At 52.1% G+C, this 25,949-nt stretch overlaps 2 protein-coding genes across 11 annotated transcripts in view; both read right to left on the reverse strand.

The window, feature by feature from the left end:
- Window positions 1–1,065: 1,065 nt before the first annotated feature.
- CSPG5 (chondroitin sulfate proteoglycan 5) lies at window positions 1,066–15,378 on the reverse strand. Of its 10 annotated transcripts, none has more exons than XM_055135856.1 (6): window positions 15,054–15,378; window positions 13,293–14,391; window positions 9,915–10,103; window positions 7,951–8,026; window positions 2,309–2,458; window positions 1,066–1,591 (listed from the first exon to the last, which is right to left on the reverse strand). In XM_055135856.1, the coding sequence occupies exons 1-6, from the start codon at window positions 15,205–15,207 to the stop codon at window positions 1,430–1,432; spliced, it is 1,830 nt and encodes a 609-aa protein (XP_054991831.1). In that variant the 5' UTR covers window positions 15,208–15,378; the 3' UTR covers window positions 1,066–1,429. The 10 variants fall into 10 exon arrangements, with proteins under 10 accessions (XP_054991831.1, XP_054991829.1, XP_054991830.1 ...); XM_055135854.1 differs by having other exon boundaries at window positions 7,870–8,026; XM_055135855.1 differs by having other exon boundaries at window positions 7,870–8,026; window positions 15,111–15,377.
- A 5,660-nt stretch (window positions 15,379–21,038) lies between these two features.
- The window catches only part of SMARCC1 (SWI/SNF related, matrix associated, actin dependent regulator of chromatin subfamily c member 1), a 131,025-nt gene continuing 126,114 nt past the window's right edge, over window positions 21,039–25,949 (reverse strand). The window contains exon 28 of the mRNA XM_055135396.1: window positions 21,039–23,425. Within this exon, the coding sequence (XP_054991371.1) occupies window positions 23,325–23,425 (101 nt within the window). The 3' untranslated portion in view covers window positions 21,039–23,324. The remainder of the gene's footprint in view (window positions 23,426–25,949) is intronic.

A 25,949-nucleotide genomic window follows, 5' to 3' on the forward strand; every position in this document is an offset into this window, starting at 1 on the left:
CCTTGAAGCCATTCTGTGACCTTAATAATTCTCATAGCATTGTACACACAACTATTATAATATTGACACTATGTTATAATTACTTACTTGTAACTTTTCAAGTACGCTATAAATTCTTGATGTTAGTGTCTATCTTATTCATATAAAGTTTCTGGCATCTCACATAGCTTCTGGCTGTGTAAATGTTGAATATTTATGAAAAGAAGATGAAAGAGTGGGACCAGAGAGTCAGTGCAAAGAACTGGAGCACATGCTTCGCCTGTAGGAAGCCTGGGTTCGCGCCCCTGTGGGTCCTCTAGGCGCTGCTGGGAGTGAGCCTGGGGCTCTGCACTGGGAATAACCTCTGAGCACCGCTGAGTGTGGTCCAAAACAAAACAAAAAACTATTTCAATAATAGCTGTTAGTGACTTTGGGAGCTGGATTGTCTTTTGCCCCCAAGTCCGATGTTATAACCCTAACACCTAGGTATTTGGGGATAGGGCCTGTAAGGAGGTAGTTCGGGTCAAGGTCACTAGGGAGGCAGGAGATGACTCAAGGGACTGAGCACATGCTCTGTGTGTAGAAGCCCCCACTAGACCTCTGGCACCACCTGGAGTGACCCTGGAGTCCAGAGCCAGGAACGGCTCCCCTCTGGCCCAGCACTGCCTGGTGCAGGGAGAGTCAAGGAAGGAAAGATCGTCAGGGCAGGACCTGATCCCAGGGGATTGTCCTTCCAAGGAGAGGAGGATGCCGGGAGCCTCTCCCAGAATTTGCTCAGAGAAAAGGCCATGTGGGAACACAAGCATGAAGTTGGCTCCTTGTGAGCCAAGAAGCAGCCAAGACATCAGCCCCAGGGCCACCTCGGCTCAGACCCGGGTGAAGCTCCGGTCCTGGGAAGGGAGCCAGCCCGGCTGGGGAGTTTGCTGTGCTGGCTCTACAATGCACAGACAGTACAGAAGGAAGCCTTACACAGGCCATTTCTGGAATTTCAAACCTTCTGGCACAGACATCTTTCAGGAAGGTAAGAGCTCATGTGAAAACACAAGAATGGGTTGCGAGTGGACACAGTGACATCAGGAAAATGGCTAGCTTTTTAAAAAGTTTTATTTCAAGATTTTTTTTTTAACTGGTATTTCAAAAAAATGTGGGTCAAAGTACAAAAAAAAAAGTCAGTTGAATAACAGCATCAGTTTAGAAATCACAGCAGCAGAAGCAATGTACAGACAGCACGGACAAAACAATCCAAAACGTATGCAATTCTGCTCAGGTTCTTCCTTATTTTGTGTATTTTTTCCCCCTCCTGTACAAAATACATCAAGGCATGCCATGAGATCAGGAAAGGAAAGGAGTTTAACAAATGGTTACAAGAAATAGACTCTGTACAAGAGGAGATAATGTGTCTCACCCCGCCCCACCCCCACCCCACCACTTTCTCTCTTCCTGTTCCACTTTAGGTTAAGTTGTTCTGAAGGCAGTTCACGTCCGAGTCAGCCTGGTCACCTTTGCCGCCCTCCAGTTTGGGCGACATGGAGTTCTGGATGTTGAATGACTCCTCCTCTTTCAGGCAGGACTTGAGAACTTCCTGGATTTTGTGAGGAGCACTAGGATCATCCTGGAGGAGAAGAGGTGAGGGAAGGTGGGAAGATGACAGTGGGAGAGGGGTCCAACAAGTTCAGGCTTTTCTCTCTGGCTAAAAGAAGCAGAAGTGGGGGGGCTGGAGTGATAGTACAGTGGGTAGGGCATTTGCCTTGCACACGGCTGACCCGGGTTCCATCCCCAGCATCCCATTCAGTTCCCCAAACACCGCCAGGAGTGATCCCTCAGTGCAGAACCAGGAATAACTCCTGAGCATCGCCGGGTGTGGCCCCAAAGCAAGACAAACAAACAAATAAATGCAAAAAGCACAACTCAGGGGAAGGCCTGGCGGAGACTTGAAGCAACCAAAGTGAGTCCACAGTCCAGCTTTCTCAGGCAGTCATCCCCTCGACAGTGGCCAGGAGAAGAAAACCAACTGGTGGTTAGTTACAAATGCCTGTTATTTGGGACGCTCCAAGGAGTTCTCTGTGGCCACGCCTCGGGGGGATGAGTCCCTTGAAATACTAGCCTGGTCCTCTTCAAGTCTGGCCATGCTGAGCCAGGCAGCTCTGCCCACGCCTCCTGCCCACCCTCCATCCTGTTCCCCCAGAAGGGCTCCTTGGGCAACATGCCCATGTATGCCGACAGCCGGGCACATGCGGGCCTAGGTCAGACTCAGAGCTGCTCCTGGCTGAGCCGGGAACCCTCTGACGAGCGCGGGGAGGCGGGTGAGTGCTCACTGGCAGCTACCCACCAAGAAGGTGCTCATGGAAGGTTTTTCCTCAGTCCCGGCCCGGCTGAGTCCGGCTGCCTCCAGGGCCCGCATGGGCCACGATGGCTCCTTCCTGCTGTGCCCCTGCCGTCCCGCGTCTGCTGCCGGCAACCCTGGGACCAGCTCTGGAACCTGATGTGAATTTGCCTTTTTATGTTTGGTGTCTGAGCCCCCCACACCCAGCGGTATGCAGGGACTACTCTCGGCTTAGTGTTTGGGGTGGGGTGGGGTGTGGGGTGGTCTCTCTCGGGGGGGGGGGTTCTGGGGGGCCATGCAGTGCTGGGGATGGAGCCTGGGCTCCTGCATGCAAAGCCATGCTCCGGCACTTTGAGCTGTCTCCCTGGCCCTGAGAAATCAATTCTTGGGAGGTCGTGCCAGGGATGGCACACAGGCCTCACACCCGCAAGGCGAGCGCCCGATCATTGAACAACAGCTCAAATTTGCTTGATATAAATGTTCAGGAACCCCACCTCCAATTCTGCACTCTGAAGTCTTTTTGTTGTTTGGTTTTGAACCTCTCTTGGAGTGGTGCTCAGAGCTGACTCGTGACTCTGTGATCAGGGAATCCTCTGGTGGGGCTGCGCTCTCTCCAGCCCCTGCACTCTGAATTCTAAAAGCAACTCTTGCTACCCACCCTTTTTCCTCTTTTTTTTTTTGGTGGGGGGGTCACACCCGGCGATGCTCAGGGGTTACTCCTGGCTCATGCACTCAGGAATTACTCCTGGCGGTGCTCAGGGGACCATATGGGATCCTGGGAATCGAACCCAGGTCGGCCCTGTGTAAGGCAAACGCCCTACCTGCTGTGCTATCACTCCAGTCCCCCCCTTTTTTTTCCTTTTTCCTTTTAAAAGATTTTTACCCAATGTGATTCAGGGGCCCACGTTTCTTTCTCTGGTGCCCCCCATAGCTACTCTGAGTGTTGGGGAATCTGCGGGCCAAGGAGCTTGCACATCCACTGTGGCAGGTTCACGGGTGGCCAGAAGGGCAGCGACTGTCCTTATCCGAGTGGCCAGCCCAGGCCTCTCTTCTTTAACCGTCTCTACTGCTTGAGGCCGTCACCGCGTGTGAGGCCCAGGACACTCTGCACAGAGCCCTCCTGAGAGCTCTCGTCCCTGCTGCTCTGTTGAGCTGGACTGGTGGGAAAGAAAGCCGGGAGCGTCCGGGCTGAGGCACCGAGACCACCCTCAGGTGCCCCCTGCTTCCAGCCTCCCGCAGCACTGTTCCAGCCTGAATACAGAGATTAACAAAGTTTTAAAGACCTCAGGCATGATTTACCAACAACTGGGCAGTACGTGCTCTTCCTGCTCAGGGAGCGAGCACAGACAGACGCAGGACCTAAGGATGTAAGCGTCCCATGGTACTCAGGCAGATTTTGGGGTCACTCTCCCTTGCCAGAGTTTCGAGAGGTTCAGAAGAAACTTGGGGAGGACACGAAGCTGCTGCCTGTGCTGAGCGGATGCCCATACTCATACCACACGCGGGCTTCGAGGAAAGTGCGGGGCGCAAACCTGCACCCTTGATGTCGTGAACTTCAGTAGCACCCAGAGAGGAAGGGACCGGGCATGGAAGGCTGTTGGGCTGTTAGAGACCCTGAGCAGGAGGGAAGCTGAATCACAGCAAGGCACAGGCTTGCCTGCACTCACCGCTCCTGACAAGGATAAACACACTCCCTCTCCCGCCACAGCCAAGCCCACATCACAAACTCTCTGGGCAGGCACACCGGGACATTCTCAGAATGTTAAAACAGGGGGGATGAGAGGGATTGTGGAGAGTGGGTGTGTGTGTGTGTAGGGTGTGGGTGGGGGTGGGGTGGAGGGATTGTGGAGAGCGGGTGTGTGTGGGGAAGGTGTGGGGGGGTGGGGAGAGTGGGAAGGGATTGTGGGATTGTGAGGAGTGGGTGTGTTGGGGGAGGGTGCAGGCAGGAGTGGGGTGGGGAGGGATTGTGGGGAGTGGGTGTGTGTGGGAAGGATGCAGGCAGCGGTGCGGGGAAGGGATTGTGGAGAGTGGGTGTGTGGGGGGAGGGTGCGGGTGGGAGTGGATTTAGTGAGCCCTTCTAGACCAGGGCATCAGAACTGTGATTATATGAAGGCAGGGACACAAATTGAACGTGGATGCCCAAGGGCTCATGGGATTGAGATAGATGAGAAAATTGCCTTCAGGGCCAATGGTGGGAGAAGCATATGCTAAAAATAAGGAACAGAGGGACTCAAATAGTGCTGTGGTCCTCCAACCAAGAACAGGGGAGGAAGCGTCTAAACCCAAACAGAGTGATCCTCACTCGAGTCCCATAGGATGCCAAGAAGGCCCAGAAGGCCATCTGCCTTTGATTTGGTGGAAGTCCTGTGTCACAGCTGAATCTCTATTTGGCAAAAGTCCCAGGGACCACCAAACCCGCGCCCCTGACAACTGCTCCCAGCATTGCAGCCCAGCTGTATGGGCACCTGGGACCCAGGGGCAGACCCGGACGCCTACTTGGCCAGACACAAACTATCACCAGGTGGCGGCAGTCAGTGCTTCACTAAACACATGAAAAAACAGAGCCTGGGAAGTAAGAAAGATTCCAACAGGGACGGAGAAACCTGCTGAGGACATCATGGCCACGGCCTCAGGATAAACTCAAACCAGGAAAAGCATTTCTGATTCTAGGAGGACCCCAGTTATATCCAGGCCCTTCCACTGAGGGCTAGGCTGTGAGGGTTTGGCAGGTGCCGCTGTCTTCACTCATGCAGTGGACTGGGGTGAATCCGGCCGCCCCCTCCACCTAGAAGGCCTGCAGCCCTACCTACACAGGCTGAGGAATTGCTGGACCTTCTCTTTCCTTCCAAGGCCGACGGCTGAGCCACATGTCGTGCCATTGGCACACAGGCCCTAGGGCCTCAGGAGCCCAGGAGGACCCAGGGAGAGGCAGCAAAGGCCAACGAGTCACTACCCATCCTCCACGCCCTTTTGTTTGCCATTTTTCCTTCTCCAAGTACCGCAGGTAGAGATGACTGGTACTGGGGAGGCAAATGAGTCACTCAATCTACTTCTATAAAAGAAACAACCCTTCTATTCAGATCCACAGAACTCTCCAATTTTTTAGGAGACACTAATACCAACAAGGAAACTGGAGGGGTGAAGGAGAGAGATGGGAGACACCACGCTTGGGAGCCTCTCAATTCACCATCCTGCTGGCCTGCGAGTTTCTATTCAAGGCTTTTGGTTTCGGGGCTCTCTCCAGCAGTGCCGGCTGCACGTGATGCCAGGCCAAGCCTGGGCTCCTGCCCTCAGAGCTATGCTGAGCTGCCTCCGCAGCCCCTGCTTACAGGTTTTCTGCCTCCATCCTGCTCACTGCACCAGGGGCACTGTAGTGACTGAGGCAATGAGGAGGACATCCTGGGCAATAAAGTGGTGCTGCGCATGGCTATCAATGTCCACAAGGCCTGGTGCCCCCGTCTGACTTGGATTTTGTCTTGGGGCTGTACTCGGTGGTGCTCAGGGTCTACTCCTTGTTCTGTGCTCAGAGGTCACTCCTCAGGGCCCTGGGGGACCATATGGGAGGCTGAGGATTGAGCCCAAGTCAGCAAGGCAAGGACCCCGCCCACTCTTCTATCTCTCTGGCTCTGGAAGAGACCTTTTCAAGGCTTCCCAGATTCCGAACTCAAGGTCAAGGGCAGTGCTCCTAGACTGGTGCTTTCCTTCTCACAAGGCTGGATCTTCAAGAATGATTGGCTCATGCAACTAAGCCCTTTGAGAGAGGTCCTGTCCTCCATCCCCAACCCCACCCTGCTTGGGAAAGGAAAAGGGTGAGAAACTCTCCTAAGGACTCTGGCCCGCTGTCAGGCAAAGCGAAGGAGGAATGAACTGTCATGGGGAGCAGCTGGCCTAGAAGCAGCAGCACATGTGTCAGGCTGTGAAGAAAGAGATGGTGGAAGACCCTCCCTCACTGCCACTCCGAAAGCGGCAACTAAATGCACATGACTGCAGGGGGCTGCAGAAGGTAGGGACAGACCAGGAGTCCGGAGAAGAGCCAGACTTTGTCCTGCACACAAATTACCTAGATCCTCATAGGTTGACTCACAGCTTCGTTTTTCTTATGTTTCTTGGTTTTGAGGTCACACCTAACAATGTTCAGGGCTTACTCCTGGATCTGTGCTCAGGGATTGATCACTCCTAGAGGGCTTGGGGGGACCCACTGGGGAATCGAACCCAGGCTGGCAGCATGCAAGGTAAGCACCTTATCCCTATGCTATCTCTCTGTCCCTAAGATTCAAGGGATTGTTAATCCTCGGTATGCAGGACCTCGTTTCCTAGATCTTACCAATAACATGGTGCAACCAAGTAAGATTATATCTCTTCTTCTCTATGCTTTATTATCACTTTTTAAAATTATCCCAAATCAATTTTGTTTCTTGTTTAAGTGGACCCCTTTACTCCTCTGCTACTGGGCCAAATCTTTCAGTTTGAAGGTTTGGGAAACAAGGTTGCATTTGTTATTATTCTCTCTTCCCTTTCTGAAGTTCCATTTTCCCCTTCTATAAAAAGATGACAATAGTCTAGATCTGTGCTGTCCACTGTAGCAACAGTAGCCACATTTCAAGAACTCTAGAGTCACAGGAAGTGTGTGGCTACAGTAACGGAAAGGACAGATGGAGAACATTTCTATCTGACCAAGCTCCACCGAAACCAGGAGCCTGTGCCACAAAGGCCACGGTGGACCCTGATATTCTATGGTCTAGTATTTCAAAGCACTTCAGACTTTACTCTTAAATTCCATTGTTTCTGTCTACAGAATCTCAGTTTAGTCCCTTGTCTGTTCAACAATTCAAGAACCTTGAGGTTCGGAGCCAGCATCGTGTACAGCGTTTTGGGAATCGAATAGGCCGTCATGTGGGGCGGGGATGGCTCCTGTTTTATTTCTGACATTCTCGACAGTAGCCATTATTTCACTGGCTAGTCATTGCAGGCCATAAGAAAAGGGTATTTTTATAAACTGGTGTACTGGGGCTTTTTATTGGATTTCAACTGACATTTATGACACTACCCACCAAAGAAAAAGAATTTATTGCTAGGCTTCTGCTCCCAGCACTGTTCAGTGCTCATCTCACACTAACCAATGTGTGCAAAGCCTGCTGACAGTTTTTTAGGACTTCCAGCCAATTTCAAGGAAATTATCTTTCTAGCCACCGCCAAGGTTTTTTTGTTTCCTACCCCTCCCAAAGAACAAACACCATAGGCTTTACTGACCATTATGGAATTCCCTAGAAATGAAAGCAGAGCCTTTTTCGCCTTGATCGAGAAAGCTGAAAGACCCAAATCAGGCATCTAAGCCTTGATGGAACATAAAATCAGGAGTCATTCTAGAAAGCGATCTTCACTGCTACCTGTAACACTGCTTGTCCTGGACAGGGAATGCTATCAGGCCCTGCTCCCACCTCTGCTCCGCTCTGCCCCCACTGGTTTCTTGATCTCCAGAGCCTGAGGAGAGGCTCCACATTCTGACAGACCCAGGGAAAGGGCGGGGGCTGAAACATGCATAAGGGTCACATGAAGAGTTGAGTTACCTGACAGATAACGTTATCATAGTGAGCCGAGGCACGGGCATGGGGGGAGGAGGTACGGGGAGTGTCGCAAAATTTCCTTACATTTGGATGAGAGCCTTCAGCAATGGTAGAGAGGGAGAAGTTATCATTGTGCAGCTCAGAAGGGGTCCGGAATTTGCTGGTTAGAACAGAAGAAAGGAAACATCAGTGAAAGGCTAGTGGGAAAAATCTCATAAAAGCTTCCTGGGTCAAAAACTGTATTACAACAAATGTCATGGATTGTAGAAGCATGCACCATTACTCGATGTACCGGTAAGGTGAGGAGGAAAGTACATTTAAATGACAATCCAACGTTTTCTTATTATGTAGAGTCATTCAATCATTCATTAATTCTTCAGCAGTGGTAGGACTCAAATTCAAGGCCTTTTATAGAGGCAGCATATGTTCTGCCAGTAAGATACATCCTTGGCCAAATCTAGAATTTTTATTATATACTTGAAGGATCTCATTTAGACTTTAGATGAAGAACTAACAATGATATGAACAGCAAAGGCCATGTGCAGGCATGCCAGGCAGTTGCCACTACATTCTGACTGCCATCTGGCCCAGAGTGATGATTATAAGATGCCAACAATTGTAAGACACTATCCAATTGCGTGTGTGTGTGTGTGTGGCGAGGGATGTGTAGTTTACAATCAGTGAACTGCTGCAGTATCTGCAGGGGCACACGCCACATTTTCCAAGCAGTAACTAGGCTTGGGGAAGCAAAAGGAATGCAGTGAGAAACAAGGGGGAACATCATCTGAGCTGAAAGGGTGCAGCAGCCGCACTCTGCATAAGACACAAGGCACTAAGGTGGAAGGAACCAGGCTCTGGCCCTGGCCACAGTTCATCCGCTCCACACACTGGCAGTTAGTTCTCCTTCTCCCCGCCTTCCTCATCTACACTTGCCCTGGTTTGCATGGCTGTCCCCCTTCCAACAGCACCCCCCCCCCAACCTCCCCTGCCCTGCCGCCCCGCTTTGGGGGATCCAAGGGTCCTGGCTGGTGATCACATGCACAGTTACAGCCCTGCCTCAATGCACAGGCACAATGGAGCGGCCCTCTCAGCCCCAGCAGTTTGCTGAAAGGCAGCGGAAAGCTGCGGCATCTGTGCATCGCATGGGTCGACCCAGTGAATGCGCAACAGATGGTGTTTTGTCCTTTTCCCAGGACCTAGGGAAAGTTCTTCAGTCACATTCTCTGGAGAGAGTGTTAGGTCAGGGGGAGGGGATTAACAGGGCAATCGGTTAAAAGGAAAGTGGGAGGGCCTCTGCATAAATTGTCTGGGGAGTGGGGGCCAGTCCCCTCCTTTTGTGTGCCACCAGGCAGGCACTCTGCTTTGTGACAAGAGTGATTCTCTCGGAGCATGTAAGGTCACATTAGAGGGTTCAAAGGCATGTGCTAGAGGGGTAAATGCAGGTTGCTTCTCACGGGCACAAAGCAGTCACGCCTCCGCTTAGTGGGGGCACTGAGATGAGACTCTCCGGGTGGTAAGACCCTTGTGGACTCCTCTGCCAGCCAGTTAAGCCAGTTCAGCCAAGGAGAGCTTAAGAGGTTTCCCTCAAGCTGTGTCTGTCTCACTGCACTGAGGGTGGCACAGCTGTGAGAAGCAATGCTCTTCATACCACACCCCATCTCCTCAGCATGCAGTGTGGGTGGGGGAGCTGGCATGGGAGACAGCAGGTTTGCTGGTGTGATTCTCACACTGGTCACTGGTCTCCTGGGCAGCTGGGGAGCTGGGGCAGTTAGGTGGGGGTGGCAGGAGGAGTGCTGTCACTCACTCACTTTGGGACCAGAGCCTGCCGCTACTGTTAAGCATGCAAGGCTCAGGGTGGGGGTGGGGAATGGCGCTCGAGAGTTGTGGTGTGCCCTACTGCAGAGGCTAAGCCCCCGCTGCAATTCCAGCACATTCTGTGTTAAGATTGATGATTTGGGTAGAGATGTGGCAGGGAGGAGGGGTGGAGGGCAGGCGCCACCCAGGGGTCAGATGGTGGGCCTGCTGGTTGGGGCCGGCTGAGGACTCACTTGGTCCGCCGTAGCTTCGTATTCTCTGTCTTGAGCAGGTAGAGTTTCTTGGCGAAGAACACGGTCATCATGAAGAGCAGGAGCAGCACGAGGGCCGCCGAGCCCACGGCCACGCACATCACCTGGAAGTCGGTGATGATGGACTCGCAGCGCATCCCCTTGTGCCAGATGTAGTCCTGCGTGTTGCACCTGCAGCGGTGATGGGTGAAACAGACGCCCTGAGTAGGCGGCCACGCACCAGCGAGGGCCTGACTCTGTGCCTGGATCTACCCCCAGAAGTCTGTTCCTCTGAGGGCCCGCAAGTGGGATGCCCCCAACTATGCAGAACTCAAGAGCAGCTGTTGTTATTTCTTAGTTTCTGGGTCACACCCAGGGCACTCAGGGCTTACTCCTGGCTCTGCGCTCAGAGATCACTCCTTTTGGGGCTTAGGGGATCATATGGGATGCAGAGGATTGAACCCGGGACAGCCACATGCAAGGCAAGAGCCCTACCCACCATACTATTTCTACGGCCCCAGATAGCAATGCCCTTTCACTACAACCACCCTATGAAAGGGACCTTTGAGGTCCCTGATAAAAATAAGGTGATCAAGGTGATCAAGGTGATCAGAAGCAGAGGATGCCAGCCCACTACATTACTGCTAGTGCCTGAGGAGAGAAGAGAACCCAGGCTTTGCACCTCACAACCTCAGTTAGGACAGAGGGTTTTCTCAAGCCCCGCTCACCCCCATCCTGGGCTCTGCGTGAAACAACATCAAAAAGAAGAGAAATGGGAGCTGTGGCTACAAAGTAGTAGGATCCACCCTGCACACAGATCCCCGCTTGCTGCTGTACGGTCCCATCTAGCTCACACAGCGAGGCAGACACTGAAAAATGAGGAGGCTGCAGACAAGGACAGGCACGAGGATGGATGTAAATTCTCCTCTGACCCACTGCAGCCCCCAAAGTTGGGCCCATAAAGCTTCCTGTCCAATTACCATGAGAACTGTCGCAAAAGCATAGTGAGAAGCTGCCCTCTGGGTGGATTTGAGTCCTTTTGTTGAGTGACTTTCTCCTGCCCTTGGGGACATTCCCAGGCTCCAACTCTTCCAATGACATTGCTGTTTCCATGGGAACCAGGCAACTTCAAAGAGGAAAGATGTGGAAGGATACAGAGGCAGGCAAAGGAGGGAGGATGTGAATCTTGGGGTGAATAGCAGACTACAGAAGGGATCCAGAAGTGGGGCACTGAGGCATTGGACACTCCGTCAGTCCACACTTCCGGCAGGGAGAGCAGGCACGGCCCCCCAGGAGCTCTTTCTTTCCCCAGGGATCCTCTGCTGTCATGGGAGGCTGTTTGCAGACATGGGGGACGCTGGTCCCTTCCACCCCCCACCCAGAAATCTGGAGGAATTTGCCCACAGTCCTGATCCTCTCCCTGCAGTGGGTCAGGGTGACAGAGACAAAGGCATGCTGCAGTCTGCAACTACAGGCTCGGCAGTCTCCTGTGAGTGGAATGCAAAGCAGTTTGCAAGCCACGGTCAGGGCCGGTGTGCACTGTGGGAGGAGTATGTGTGATCCTGGGACAGAAGCTGGGGGTGAGGGGGTTATGGGGTGCTGTGGGTGAGCCTGAGGTGGTGGCCCACCGCATGGCGGCAGGTCCATAGCACTGCCATGCAGCTTCAGAAGAGGACAAGTTTCCCCTAGCACTCGGGGATCCCCTACCACTCGGGGAGCCTTTTCTAGCTCTCCAGAGGCAGCAAGGACTCCAAATTTCATCCTCTGATGGGCTGCTGGCTCTGAAGGTGAAAATGCAGGCCTCCAATAGGATGAAAGAGAAGGATTCTGCACCGAGATCTCAGAGTCGCCAGGCTATGATCATGGTCCCCAAGTAAAGTGTCAAGAGCAAAATCATAGGGTTTCTCCCTATTCCTGTTTGCCCTTAGCCATCTGGCAAGGTCTTGCTGCCATTTCCCCATCAGAGTGCCTCCTGCTGGCAATAGCAAAAGGACCCAAACTGTCTGGATCCATCCTGGATGGGTGCTCCTAAGGGCATGATTATTTATAGAAAAGACTCTCTAGGGAATCTGGAACTCAAACTTTGCTGCCAGAGGCACAACATAGCATGTGCTCTGTATGTTACTACTTGATCAAAGCACCAAGACTTATAGAATTTGATGAATATCTCCAAAAAGAACAAGACAACAAAATACTGGGTCTGATACTACAGGGAGACACCCAGATTCCAGAAACGCTTCTCCCAGACTGACAGAAACCAGCTCTGGAGGGATCATCTAGCTGTGCTTCACCCAGGTGTTCCCCAAATGGGGATTCTTCCAACATCAAACCATGAGCTCTCCACCAGGTCTGATATTTTGCAAAGGTCTTTAAAACCATTCTGGCCTGAGTATCCCATGGATGACAAATACTAGGGTAGACAGGGGAATGTAACCCAAGTGGAGAAACCCAACACATCTGCAACTCTGGGAAGACTGCTTGGTCCATACCACTGAGAGGCTGCTCTCTGCATCCGCTCCCTAAGGAAAGGCTTACATTTATCCACTTCCTGCTCCACGGGGATCCAGGCGCTGCTTCTAACACATGGTGGCTCAGAGCGCATATTCTGCAGCTCTTTCACCCCAGCTGGTTTATGGGTTCACTCCCATAGCTTTCCAAAGAGGAAGTCCTCAACCCAGCCAAGGTCTCTTCTCAAAGTCCTTAGGGAAGATTCATTGAGAAATCTGATAAAGGACACACTTGCCCAGGAAATAAAATCTCACTAATAAGAACCTTCACCAAGCCTGGAGATCAGAGGGTGTACCCTTAAGAAGCCCTTGGGGGGGGGGGGAGACGCTGGAGTGATAGCACAACAGGTAGGGCGTTTGTTTGCCTTGCACGCGACCGACCCGGGTTCGAATCCCAGCATCCCATATGGTCCCCTGAGCACTGCCAGGGGTAATTCCTGAGTACATGAGCCAAGAGTGACCCCTGTGCATCGCTGGGTGTGACCCAAAAAGAAAAAAAAAAAAGAAGCCCTTTGGGAATGGGAATAGTGACCAGTGCTAGAGGCACACTTGCCTTGCCTGGGTAAGGCTCTGGGCTCCATCCTTGGCACAGCAGCCCCCATCCTCACTAAAGGATTTTTTTTTTAGGGGTAGGCACATCCAGCAATGCTCTGCAGGAATTACTCCTGATTGTGCTCAGATAACCATATGGGATGCTGGGGATTGAGCCCCGGGCGGCCCGCGTGCTATCACTCCCGCCCAGACACTGAAGGAATTCTGTAGAAGTTACCAGAGTACTTCCTGCTCTGAGAACGCTGAAAGGGAGTGTCTGCCACCTTGCACTCTGGTTTAGCTGTCCTCCCTCTCCTCTTGGGTTCTTGCCCCACGCCCTTACCTGCAGAAGGCCCCTATGTTCTCCACCAGGTAGCACTGGCCGCCATTGTGGCAGTAGCTGGGGAAGAGGTCGCACACAGAGCGGCAGGAGCCGTTGTGGCGCACGAAGCCGCTGCGGCACTCGGTGCCATTCTCACTCGCGCCCAGGTCCCGGCCTGGCTCTCCTGGGCGGGGCCTGAGCGCGATGCTGCTGCCCGGGACCACGCCCAGGGTGTGCTGGGGCGGGACCACGTGCCAGCGACCAGTGGGCTGGCCGGGCTTCCGGGTGGGCACCAGAAGCTCATTTTCATCTTCCAGGCCGCCACCTCCCACGGCATCCTTGTCCTCCTCCTCCTCTTCCTCCTCCTCTTCTTCCAAATCATCATAGAAGGATGTGGTGGGGTAGAAATCAGACTCATCAAAGGGGGTGAAGTCGTCGTACAAGTCAATCAAGCTCCAGGAAGGGGTCTCGCTCCCGGCGTCGGGGTGGTGCTCAGAGGTTCCGGGGGACCCCGGGAAGCTCCCCAGCTCGGCCCCGCGGCCCTCCCCATCCAATCCTCCGAAGTAGTCGATGTCAATGATATCGGAGCCGGGCTGGGACTCCGGCGTGCCCTGGAAGGGGTATGTGGGCTCTGGTCCCTGGGGGTCAGGGGTGCTGCCTCCCAGGTTCAGCCAAACCTCCAAGGGGCCCTCCTTGGCGATGTCAGGGCCCGGGCTCAGCTTGCCATCGGGAGTGGGGGACGTTTGTCCTCTGCCCTTTGTAGGCTCGGGCGTCGCGGGGGGCATCGACGACTGCTCGAGGGACTCGTCGGGAGCGGCTGGGGTAGCTGGGAGGGCCTGAGTGTCGCCGCTGCCCGCTTCTGCGGTCACCCCTCCCAGGCCCGGGCTGTCAGCCTCCAACCAGGCGGTGTCCGTGACAGCCGCCGAGGCCTCCAGCGCCTCGTCGGTCCCGACCCCAGCGCCCATCGCGGCCTGCTCCCCGCCGGGCACGCTCCACGAGGCCTCATTGTCCCCGGCGCCGGGCGGGCTGGCCTTCTCGCGCGTGCTGTTGGCACGCGGCTCCCACGCCAGGGCGCTCTTCGCGGGCTCCTGGGCCTCGACGGCGCTGCCCGCCTCGCGCGCTGTGGGCCGGAGCGAGAGGGGCGGGACCGTCAGGGGGCGCGCCGCGACCCCGAACCCAAACCCCGCCCACGGCTCCAGGTTTCCTAAGGCCCCGCCCCAGCCCGTCCCTCGGCCCCGCCCCTCTCCGGACAGGCCCCTCCCCCAAGGCAGGAATCCTCTCGGCGGGCTCAGGCCCTGCCTCCCCGGGCAGTCCCCGCCCCCAAGCCGGCTCAGGCCCCGCCCCCAATTCTGGGGCCCCCCCCAGGCCGGCTCAGGCCCCGCCCCTCTCGGGCAGGCCCCGCCCCCGACAGGACCCGCAGTCGGAACAGGGCGGTCCCCAACTCCAGCAAGCCCTTGCAGTTTTTCCAACAGTGCTCCCCTCCATCTCCAGGCCCCTCCTTGAAGCCGTACCCCTGGGGGCCCCGCCCTACCCCGCGCTCACCTCCTCATGCCCCCCATCACCTACAGGTTCCACCCCATGTCTCGCCCTCCGGCCCCGCCTACCCCTGGCCCCTCCCCCCCATCCCGCACCTGGGTCCGCGCCCCTGAGTCCCGGTCTCCCTCCTTCCCGCAGTCCCCATCTCCAGCGCGCGCCCCTAGGTCCGCCGGGGCCGCAGGCGAGACTCTGCCCCGCCCCCTTGCCACAGCCCGCGGACCCGCTTGTGCCCGAGACCAGTCGGACCTTGATCCAGGGTGGGGCGCGAGGGTCCCTGAGGTTCCAGTCGCGGACGGTACCTACCCGGCGCGGCCCCGGCGGCGAGGACTAACGTGGCCCCCAGAAGCAGCAGCAGCGGCCGCGGCCCCCGGCCCGGGCCCCCGCCCCCGGCTCGGCCCATGGCGCGGCCTCCCGACCGCTGTCCGCGGTCTGTCCGGCTGGCTGCGCCCTCGGCTCGCCGCCGCCGCGCCCCCCGCCCGTGCTGCGGCCGTGTCAGCCCACGATGGGCAGCGCGAGGAGCCGCATGCCGCCGCCGCCGTCCGCCGCTGTCCCCGGCGCGCCGCGCCTCCCCGCCTCCCGCGCCGCCGCTGCCGCGCTCAGCGCCGCCCCCACCCCGCCCGCCGCTCCCGCCCCGCCGCACGTAGCTCTGACGCCGGCCCTGCTCAGTCGCCCTGACCGGGGGACAGACAGACCCCCGGCTCGGGACCCAGAGACAAACGGACGCGGAGTAGCGCGGAGGCTGGCGCATAGCTCCGCGCGCGCCCTGAGCCGACAGGTGCAGCGCGGGAGACCCGCGGGACGGGGCCGCCCTCCCCGGGCAGAGCTGGCACGGGTCCCCCCACCCGCGGGGAACCCACCCGCCACGCTGCCAGCACGGAGGCGGGGGCCTAGACACCCGCAGGCTCCGGGCGGGGTTCTAGGGACCGCAGGGGGCGGAAGCCTGAGTCTGGGGATGTGGTACTGAGCCGAGCCCTGGGCACGCACACGGAGCTTCTCGATTTCTGCACCGACCCAGTGTTTGCAGGGAGAAGATCTTCAGAGTGGTCTCGTGGTCCCTACAAGGGCGGGGCAGACTCTGGCAGTGCCAGTTTAGAGGACGAAGCCGGTGGCTCAGGACCTAATCGGATCAGACCTAATCTGTCTGCAGCCAGTCAGTACCTATAACTGCCAGCCCCCCTAGAATGATCCTGGGGGTAGGACCAAGGACTGAGGCTATTACACTTGTCTTTTCACCGCCTCTGGGCAGCCTTGGGCTCTAATCCCTGTTCCTTCACTTCCTCCCTGGAACACCATTTGTTACTCTCTCTTAGGAAACCAAAACTTAAGTTCCTGGCAGACCTGAGCATCCCAGATGTTAGTCTAGGGACACAGACCCCGGATAGGTGTTAGATGTAGTTGACCCGCCCCAGCTACTTGTGTAGGCGACCTTCCTTGGTGGGGAGGCAGCCCTGGCTAGTCACCTAGTTGCTACCTGATGTTATTGACCCAAGTAACAGATGACATTCAAGATCACAGCTAATGGAGCAGATTGGGTATTAGAGATACTCCCATTTCTGTCTCAAGGAAACCACGTAGGTGATCAAGTTGAAAATTTGTTTTTCCAGTGAGTATCTCTGATGGGGCTTCCTGGTTCAGTCTCTGGAACTACTGCTGCAGTTTTTGCTTAGCCCTGGGTGACCCTCCCTACTAGGTGGACCTGACAAACCCTTAACTCCATAAAGTGTAGTTATGTTCTCCATAGTGAAGCCTTACTCTGCCCCCAGTTCAGACATGTGGGTCCCAGTCTGTCTACACTATTTCCCTGTTTGATAATAAGGCACTTGGGTGCAGAGCCAGGTCCAGGGAGGACTCCTAAGGACTGAGTGAATTGCAACCATCTTCTCCACCCCAGAACCTGGGTCTGGAGTTCCCCTGGGATGGCATTGTGCTACCAGGACATTAAACACATCTGAATTACCACTTGTTTTGGGGCCATATCCAGCATCAGGGCTTACTCCTGACTGCACTCAGGAATCACTCCTGGCAGTGCTTGCGGGCGGGGAGTATCATATGGTGCAAGTTTACCAAACCCAAGTTGGTTGCACGCAAGGGGAGTGCCCTAACTGCTGTACTATCTTTTCCAGCTTGTCTTTTCTAGGACAACTGGGTAGGGCTCTGCACATGGCTGTTAACAGAGGAATATGCACATATGAATCCAACAGCTTCCAATGTCTGGTGGCTCCTCTGCTTCTGTTGCTGACTCTTTGGTATTGCTTGTCACAGTGGAGATCTTTTGGTGTGGATGGGGGCTTTTCCTGCCATGTTAGAACTATATTACTTGTTGTTCTCTCTAATTACAAAGTATGAAATGTCTTCTTCCCCATTGTCTGCTCAGCAACCTTCTCTTCCCTGGAGACAACTGTTATCACTTTCTCCATTTGGGAATTTTTAACCAACTACTGCTGTTCAATTTCACTCTGATCCTCTCTAGCCAATCTCACCAGCAGTTGGAGAATACCTGCTTTGGTGATACCTCCACAAGGTGGACTGAACAAGAGTATTTGCACAGGTGAGGGTGGTAGAAAATGCAAGATTTAATATCAGCACTGTGGTTTGGGAGAGTCAGAACCCAGTGTTTAGCCATGGATTGTTATTTGCCTGGACACAAGAGCTAAGATAGGTAAAAAGGAGTCAATGGAAGATGCAGTAACTGGATAGTGAAAGGGAAATGGACCACTATCAAGAGTTCAAACTCTGGCGGCACATTCAAGCATAGTGTTTGGGCATCAGGGATGCTTTTGGAGGCAGTAGTTTCTGCGTGCCTCCAAGGTTCTTATTGGGTTTGGCAACCTGCCTCTAGCACCAAGGCAGGCACCGGGCCCATCACCATAGTGACAGCCTGCTTCCCCGTGCATAGAAAGCCCCTGGCTTCATCAGGGGCTGCTATCCCCGGCAGGAGCTGCTTCAGTTGCCATGGTTGGAGCATACTTCTTTCTGGACAGGAAGCAGCAGTTCCTGGCTTTAAGTCCTCATTAGTAACCACTAACATTTAAATGAAGTTTTCATTTCCTTGTAGTCTATAATCTGTCTTATTCTTCACAACCAGAATACAGATATCTTACTCATAATTTTACTCATCTGCCAAACTGATAGTAACTTTGTCATTGAAGTAGACAGGCCAGGACTTGAACTTAAGATATTTTCATATAGTGGTTTTTAATTTTTTAATTATTTAGGCTTTAGTTTTTTTTTTTTAATTTCGTTTATTTCTGAAGATGAATCAAGACACAGTGTTAGGGTTTCATCCAGCAGAATGGAGGCACCCCATCCCACATCCATTGGGGCGTTCAAGAGTTCATTCATCTCCGAAAAGATTCAGCGAATCAACAGATTTAAACTCATGTCCTTTATCCGTCAGACATGACGTTCAGCATGACCTCTTCTTTAGTGCTGGAGGACAGTCATCTCTGGGACTGTGTGGATAAACAGCTGCTTGGAAGGGGTGTCCATACACAAGCATGAAGATGTTGTGAGATGACACACCACCTCCTCACTGCAGGGAACCATATACTCTCAATTGCAAACTGCCCTCATCCCAGGAAAGTTTACCACATCCTGGTCATGGTCATCTTGTTTAGGAAGGATTGGCCACAAAATCAGAAAGGATCCTGAGTTGATAGCCCTAAGAACCAAGTCAGTTGGGAGAGTCACCATAAACAAGTCAGACCAGTCAGCCTCTCACATTAGAACCAGGTTTGTCTGCAGAGCAGTCCTGCTACCTCCTCAGCCTCTCGTACTTCCAGGGAACCCTGTAAGCCACTGAAAAGTAAGTCGACACGGACAAGCAGTGCCCTTGTCTTGGATGGGAATCCCAGCATGGTTGGAATTACAGTCCAACCAGCTATAGCAATTAGCTCTTGGGGCTGGCGAGATAATACAGCAGACCCAGGTTTGATCCCTAGCACCCCGTACATTCCCCTACACACCACACTCCATCAGAATAACACTTGACCATCGCTGGATGTGGTCCAAAAACAAAAGTAGTTTGTGTGAAGGGTCCCTATCATCCAGGAGCCCTGCAACTCCCCATATTCCTCAATCTGGTAGAGAATTTAGATGGCCACAAACCAGAATAGACTTTTTTGGGGGTAGGAGGTGGGTAGAATCACACCCTGGGGTGCTTCAGGACCTATTTGGCTTTGTGCTCAAGGTTCATTCCTAGTGGTATTAGGGGGAGAATATGGATGCTGGGAATCAAACCCAGGTTGGCTGCATGTAAAGCAAGTGCCCTACCCGCCACTGTACTATTGCTCCGGCCGCAAAGGGAGGAATTTTTTTCTCCTGCCTGATGGTTTAAAGATAGTGGTTACTGACCTCTTTTACCCATTTTTGGACCACACCTGGTGGGCTCAGGGGACAGTAATGGGGTACTGGAGATCGAACCTGGGTCAGCAAGGCAAATGCCCTACCCACTGTACTATGGCTCCATTCTGTACTGTATTAAGGCACAGACATTCTGCTGAGGTCTGCAAAGAACCATAGATTACATGGTCATCAAGGTTAATGCTACACACCAGCTTCTTGACTCATCTACATGAGTTTAGAAAGGCCTAGAAAGAACTTTGGGGACAGTAGGGAATAAAAGGTTCAGTTAAGATAATTTCTGGAGTCTCAGAAGATGTGGACCGGGGCTAGTTGGTCTCAAGGAAAACTAGATGTCTTAGAATAATTGTTTTGGAAACCGTTTAGATTGATTCATTTGATTTTCCTAATGAACACTTGGCGCTACTAGTATTTAACTCTGACCTGGTAACACCTATGCACCTTATTTATTACAATGACCGTGCTGTGTACAAATTCCAGAGTCTGGCACAGAGTAAGTTCTGAGGATCAGGGGGCTGCTAGATTGAGTTATGAAGAACTAGAGAGATGTGACTCCATCATACAATCTTCTTAACCAGTGTAATTCTCACATGGTAGTCCCTAGAATCAGAACTCCCCCGAGAACCTGTTAAAAATGTAGAATTATACACCTTACCCCAGAATTACTCTATATCAGCCAGGCCAGCAGCTTGTATGCTAACAACTCTGCCGGGGGGATTCTGATCCTCACTGAAGTTGGAAAACTGCTGTTCTTAATCGCATTTGGGGGAAATTACCTCGTAGTAAGGATAAAGAACCCGTGGGAGACTGGCTGATTGTACATGTTCTGTTAAGCTCTAAAAAGAATTAACACCCAAGTTTATAAAACAGGTTTTTGTTTCGTTCAAGGATTAACCTTCCTCAGCACTTTCAGAGAAGTATGGAATATCGAGACCCCCATTAACTCGAGCACTCTTTACGAAAGGGAAGAGTTCCACCAAGTCACAGCAGCCTGGCACACGTTTAGAGTTAAACATTCACTTCCTGGGCAGAATTTGCAGGGCTAGAGATACAGCTTGGTGGCAGAGCATCTGCTGCACAAGGGTAAGTCTTGAGTTTGACAGCCAGGATCCACCACTGCCTTAGGGTCAGGAAACTAGTACAGAAGGTGTGGTATTTGCCTTGCCTGGGGCTGTACTCCTGGTTTAAATTCCTGGCGCCACCCCTGCAAAACCCAATCCCCCATGATCCACCCACAAAACACAATGCCACCACCACTACTTTGCTTCAACTGGATAAAGCATGTGAAGTCATGGCTGTGTTCTGTACAGGGTCTGTATTTGTGGGGTGGCTCAAGAGATGTCATTAAGTATACTAATGTTCATGAATTATCTGCCTTCAAGGCCCGTACTTTTAACTTGGGGCTATCTAAGCTACAACCAGTGCTGAAGAGATACTATAAAACAAGGCACTTGCCCTGCATACAGCAGACCTGGCTTCAAACCTAGTACTCCATATGATCCCCTGAGCACTACTGGGTTTGGTTAATTCCTCACTCCCCACCACCAAGGTAAACTGCATCCTGACAACATTCTCTGCCTTACCAAGCAAAACTTTTCCTATCTTGGAGGATCAGGACATAGGCTATCCCTGGCAAATGACCTTCCACTACTTATCTCTTCATTTGCTCACGGAAATAACTGGAGGGAAGGCACACTTACCCCTGTGTTCCTTATGCATCACAAAGGCCTCCAGCAGAGAAGATCTCCCACAGAGCTTCCCAACCCAGCCCAAACCACTGATATTTAGCTGCTGACCAGGTGGGGATTAATAAGCTTTTCAAACAATACAGAAAGAAACTAGCAAATGAATGCAGAGAATAGGCTTAGAATCCATAAACGATGTTCTATTTATTCACTGAAAAAGAGGGAGAGTAGGCCTTTTTGATCAGTTTCCTCCAAACTCCTAATATTCCCTCTCTTCATTTTTCCAAAATAACACAATGAGAAACACATTTGTACAAAAACCACATATTATCCCCCCCTCCCATCACAAAATTGGGTGGCTGTATTACAGGAATGAAGGGAAACCAGATCAAAGACATGAAAAGAAAAAGTCAGCACTTACAGTGAAATATAACAATGTTAAGAATTCAGGTGTTCTGTAGAATAATTACCAGCATAGTAAAAATATTTCCACCTGGATCTTTTAAATTTCAAAGTGATCACAATAAAGACCTGAGGTTACCAGAGACCACAGTATGAACCAGAATTCCACTTTTTTTCCCCCTAAGACCCCAGTGGAGAAAGTATTTGGAATGCGTTTCCTTTGGGAAAGACTGATAAGAAGTAGGGAAAACCCTAGCCATTGTCAAAGGCACTGGGGTCTGTTTGGAGGTGGATGCACTGGGACTAAGCTCCAGCAGGAACGAACAGGCTCATCTCCACTCGAGTCCAGAAATACACTCACAAGGAGCAAGGTCTCCTTGGTACCAGAGCTCTCCTGGTGACCAGGGTCACCTGATTAGAGGCAACACCTGAGGGTTTGAAAGGCAAATCTTATCTGTGGTTTTATTTTTTTGCTTTCTGATATTAAGGAGAAAAAAAAAGTTGTTAGGTGTTTGAAAAACACCTCCCTACACCCTCTTATATGTAAAGCTTTATAGTTTTTAGTATACAGAATAGATCCAAACGATGTTCCACTTTGCATTCTGAATAATTCAACTGCCACTTGAGAATGTGAAGTGAAGAGGTGCTTTGGAAACTGAGTTCTACCAAAAACTGCCCTTTACCCACCTACAGGAAGACAGAGGTGAGAGAAGGACAAGGAGAGAAAACAAACAAGTACTTCCAAGTCACTCATCAGCAGGGATAGAGATGGGCTCAAATTAAGGCATTTTTGTGGCTCTTCCTTTGGGATAGCATTCCACTCTCCCAACCTGAGCACCCCTCCACAGTATCCCCAACATCACTGTGACAATTCTGTGATAGATGGAATGTGAAATCTCAGGGAAAGGAGTAGGTACAAGAGGCTGTTGATCCTGCTCCACTCCTCCAATCCCATCCCAAAGCTAAAGTACCGCTTCACTCAAATTCTGCTCACCCTGACTACTGCAAGAGGTAGTTTGGGGCGATGAAGCCCCAGCCATCCTAACCAAGTTCCATGAGCTACAATGCTTAGCACTAGCTACATTTTTTTAAAAAAGGTTTTTTTTTTTTAAAGGAGAAAAAAGAATGCATAAAAGCAGTGAATAGTAGGCAAGAAAACTTGTGGGTGGCTATTGCCCTAGACTCCTAGAAGTTTCCTGGCTCATCTAGGGAAATAAGGAATACCTCCCCAAGTTCCAGCCCTCAGAACTTACACTGCCCTCAGAAAAACCAAACACCCACCCCAATCCAACAAACTATCTGCATAGAAAACCAGAACCAGTGGGCCCGAGGAAGGGGTGGATCTGTCCTAATGCTTGTGCTCTCCCCTCAGATCTACAAAGGGGTCTATTCCGCCAGGCAGGGTGGAGGCCCCCAGTCCTCATGTGGGATGAAGTCAATGGGGTCTCTTCCCCCCATGTCTCTTTTTAATTCTGGTGCATCAATATGTGGCAAAAATCTCAGGGAACTTCACCATCAGCACCATTCTTCGCTCAGATAAGCAGAAATAAGGTCACTTATAATGCCTTAAGGTTTGTTTCCTCTGGCTATCCCCTTTGCCCATCACCATTTTTTGGTTCCTATTAACATAGGATGCTCTCTGTTAAAGCAATAATGACAAAAAAAAAAGATATAATGATTACAAAGTATTACCCACAGGAGTATAAAGATAAAGCAAAAGCTGCAGGCAAGCAAAAATTGCAAAGACACAGACCACTGTTGACAGAACCTGCAGATAAAACGTCAGTGTGACCCCATACTAGGACAGGAGAGACCTAGGTCATGTTGAGGATGATCAGGACACACTGTCACCACAGGCTCCCTCTTAAGTAAGGGTCAGATGAAAACCTAACACAAGAGGTGTCAGAGCATGGAAAGGGGTGGCAAGAGGAATGGGGAGATTTGGGATACTTCGGGCTACAAGAAGGAAAATCCTGAAAGAAACCCAAGGAAGCTGAGGAACACAAGTCTTGTCATTCTGTACTCCAGTTGGTGGGACTCAGCGTGTATGGTCCCTGCATCTTCCAGGCTAGGGAGCGGCCGAGGCTGGTGGACCTGGAGCAGGAGGCGGCGGGACCCCATCTGCAGGTGGTGGTGGCAGTGGCTGCTGCTGTTGCGGTGGAGGGGGGTCTGCAAACACATGCAAGAGTAGCTGTCAGGGCTGAAGACACAAACAAGCAGCACAATCTGCAAGACATGGCATGGCTGTCCCTGGACCTGACCTATCTGAGGCTCCCAGTCATTACTCATGCTACTCCCCATATCCAGGCGGCTGAGGAAGGGGAGGTGTCTGCTTCATGGTTCACCCCTTCCCAGAATGCTTCAGACTTTATAGAACTTAATTATACTCTGGTTTTATTATGTTTTAATGGCTCTCTGCTAATCTTGTTTCTCTATTAAACGAAAACCTCCTTCCTGGGAAAGTTCTGTGTCTTCCCTTTCTTTCTCCACAGTGGCTAGCCTGTTGGGCACAATGGATTTTCACTAAATACTTGCTGATGAATTGTATTCATCAGGGCCAGAGAGTGTCATCGGAGGCAGCTGTTGACAAGCTAGACATTCCTGGTGTGCCTCGCAGCTCCTGAACTGCTGCCCTTGGATTTTTGGTCAAAACTAGGTCAGGTGCTAAAGGGAACAATTAGTATGAGTGCCTGGGGCTTGTTCTATTTCAACTTTGGCTGCTTTATTGTATAAAGGAAGCCTAGAGATCATTTAATCCATGTTTTTTAAAAAAAGTTTAGATTTTGGGGGCTGGAGCAATAGCACAGCGGGGAGGGCGTTTGCCTTGCACGCGGCCGACCCAGGTTCGAATCCCAGCATCCCATATGGTCCCCCGAGCACCGCCAGGAGTAATTCCTGAGTGCATGAGCCAGGAGTAACCCCTATGCATCGCAGGGTGTGACCCCCCCCCCAAAAAAAAAAGTTTAAGTTTAGATTTTGGCAGAAATGAAAACACACAAATGAATTACTGTGCAGCCATGCTTACCAGTCAATTCTCCCAATCTTCTTCCCAGGATATTTCCACCAAACACCCATTCTCCAAGAGCTTTCCCCCCTGCCCCCCAGTTTGGTTTTTGGGTGATGCTCAGGGATTACTCCTGGCTCCACACTTAGGAATCACTCTTAGGGTTGCTCAGGAGACCCTATGGAATGCCAGGGATTGAACCTGGATTGGCTGCGCGCATAGCAAGCTGCCCTACCCCACTGTATAATCGCTCTGGCCCCAGTTTCAAAGCTTCTTGAAGACCACTGATCCTAGAAAAATTACCAATCGTGACCACATCTGCACCTCTGAAATGCTTGTCTGTGACAGCGCGCGCGCGCGCGTGTGTGTGTGTGTGTGTGTGAATATGAGCATGTGGAAGCTTGCCACATCCACTGAGGACCCCAGTGTAGATGTGGCAATCGCCTATCCCGGGTGAGCAGTAGGATGTGACAATATAAAGACCAGGGGTATTAGCTCTGTAACAAGGAGGGCAAACTGGCCAACTCAGTTGATAGGTCAATACATGTATACATTGCTTGTAAGATGGCAAGGCAATATTCTCTTGTAAAAATAAATAACCTGGGCCCAGAGTAACAGTATAGCAAGTAGGGCACTTGCCTGGCTGACGAGGGTTAGATCCTGGCACCCCATACACAACCCTGCTCCTCCTCAGCCCTTCCAGTAGTAATCACTGAGCGCAGAGCCAGGAGTAGTAACCCCTGGAGCATCACTGGGTGTGACCCCAAAACAAACAGAACAAAAAAGAACAACAACATCACATACTATAATATCTTGGGAGGCTCCCCCCCCTCACATTTTGGAGAGAGGGAGAGAGAGGGAAGGGGGGAGGGGAGGGGAAAAGAGAAAGCCAGAGGGAGAGAGGGAAGGAGAAAGGGGGGAGGGGGAGGGAGAAGGAGAGAGAGCAAGAGGGGGAGGGAAGAAGGAGAGCGAGATCGAGAAAAAGAGCGAGAGTGAGCGAACAAGAGAAAGTGAGAAGGGGGAGGGAGAAAGATTGTGTTCTTGTCTGTGAAGTCTGCCCCCACAGTGCACTCAAGGAACTTTCTATTTCACGTTACTTTTTGATAAATTCTGTATTATTATTCAACTGCTCATTACTTGCTGTCTCTACTGAAGCCTCTGGAAGCAGGGATTTAGGTGTCCGAGTTCTCCATTGTGAAAAGCAATAGCCAGGGCATCTAGTCTGGGCACCTGGCCATAACTGGCTGATTTGGCGACTCTTTTCACTACCCTCAAAGTCCAAAGGAGCAAGAAGCAGCCAGAATCTCTGGAGTCCAGGGCTGGAGCAGTGCATGGGTAGCTCTAGGGAGACAGGATCTGGCTTTACATACATGACAGAGCCCAGCAGCGCCTGCGCCTTCTCAACTGAGCTTGCTGGGCATAGTCTGCTCCTTCTGAGCACAGCCCCAGGATCTAAGCAGCCACTACTAATATACTCAACTGTCACCTTTTTTGTCTTTGGGTTTCACCAAGTGGTGCTCAGGAAACCATATACAGTGCCACATGCAGTGCTGGGGATCAAACTGAGTGCAGCTCTATGCACCTTAACCCCTGTATTATCTCTGTGGCCTGTTTTCAACCTCACCTTCTCACACATACCACTTTTTTTTTTTGGTATACATTAAAGGTCCTTGTAAGGGAATCAATGCC

The sequence above is a fragment of the Sorex araneus genome, chromosome 4 (genome assembly GCF_027595985.1).
Source record: "Sorex araneus isolate mSorAra2 chromosome 4, mSorAra2.pri, whole genome shotgun sequence".
In the NCBI taxonomy this organism is placed as follows: Eukaryota; Metazoa; Chordata; class Mammalia; order Eulipotyphla; family Soricidae; genus Sorex; species Sorex araneus.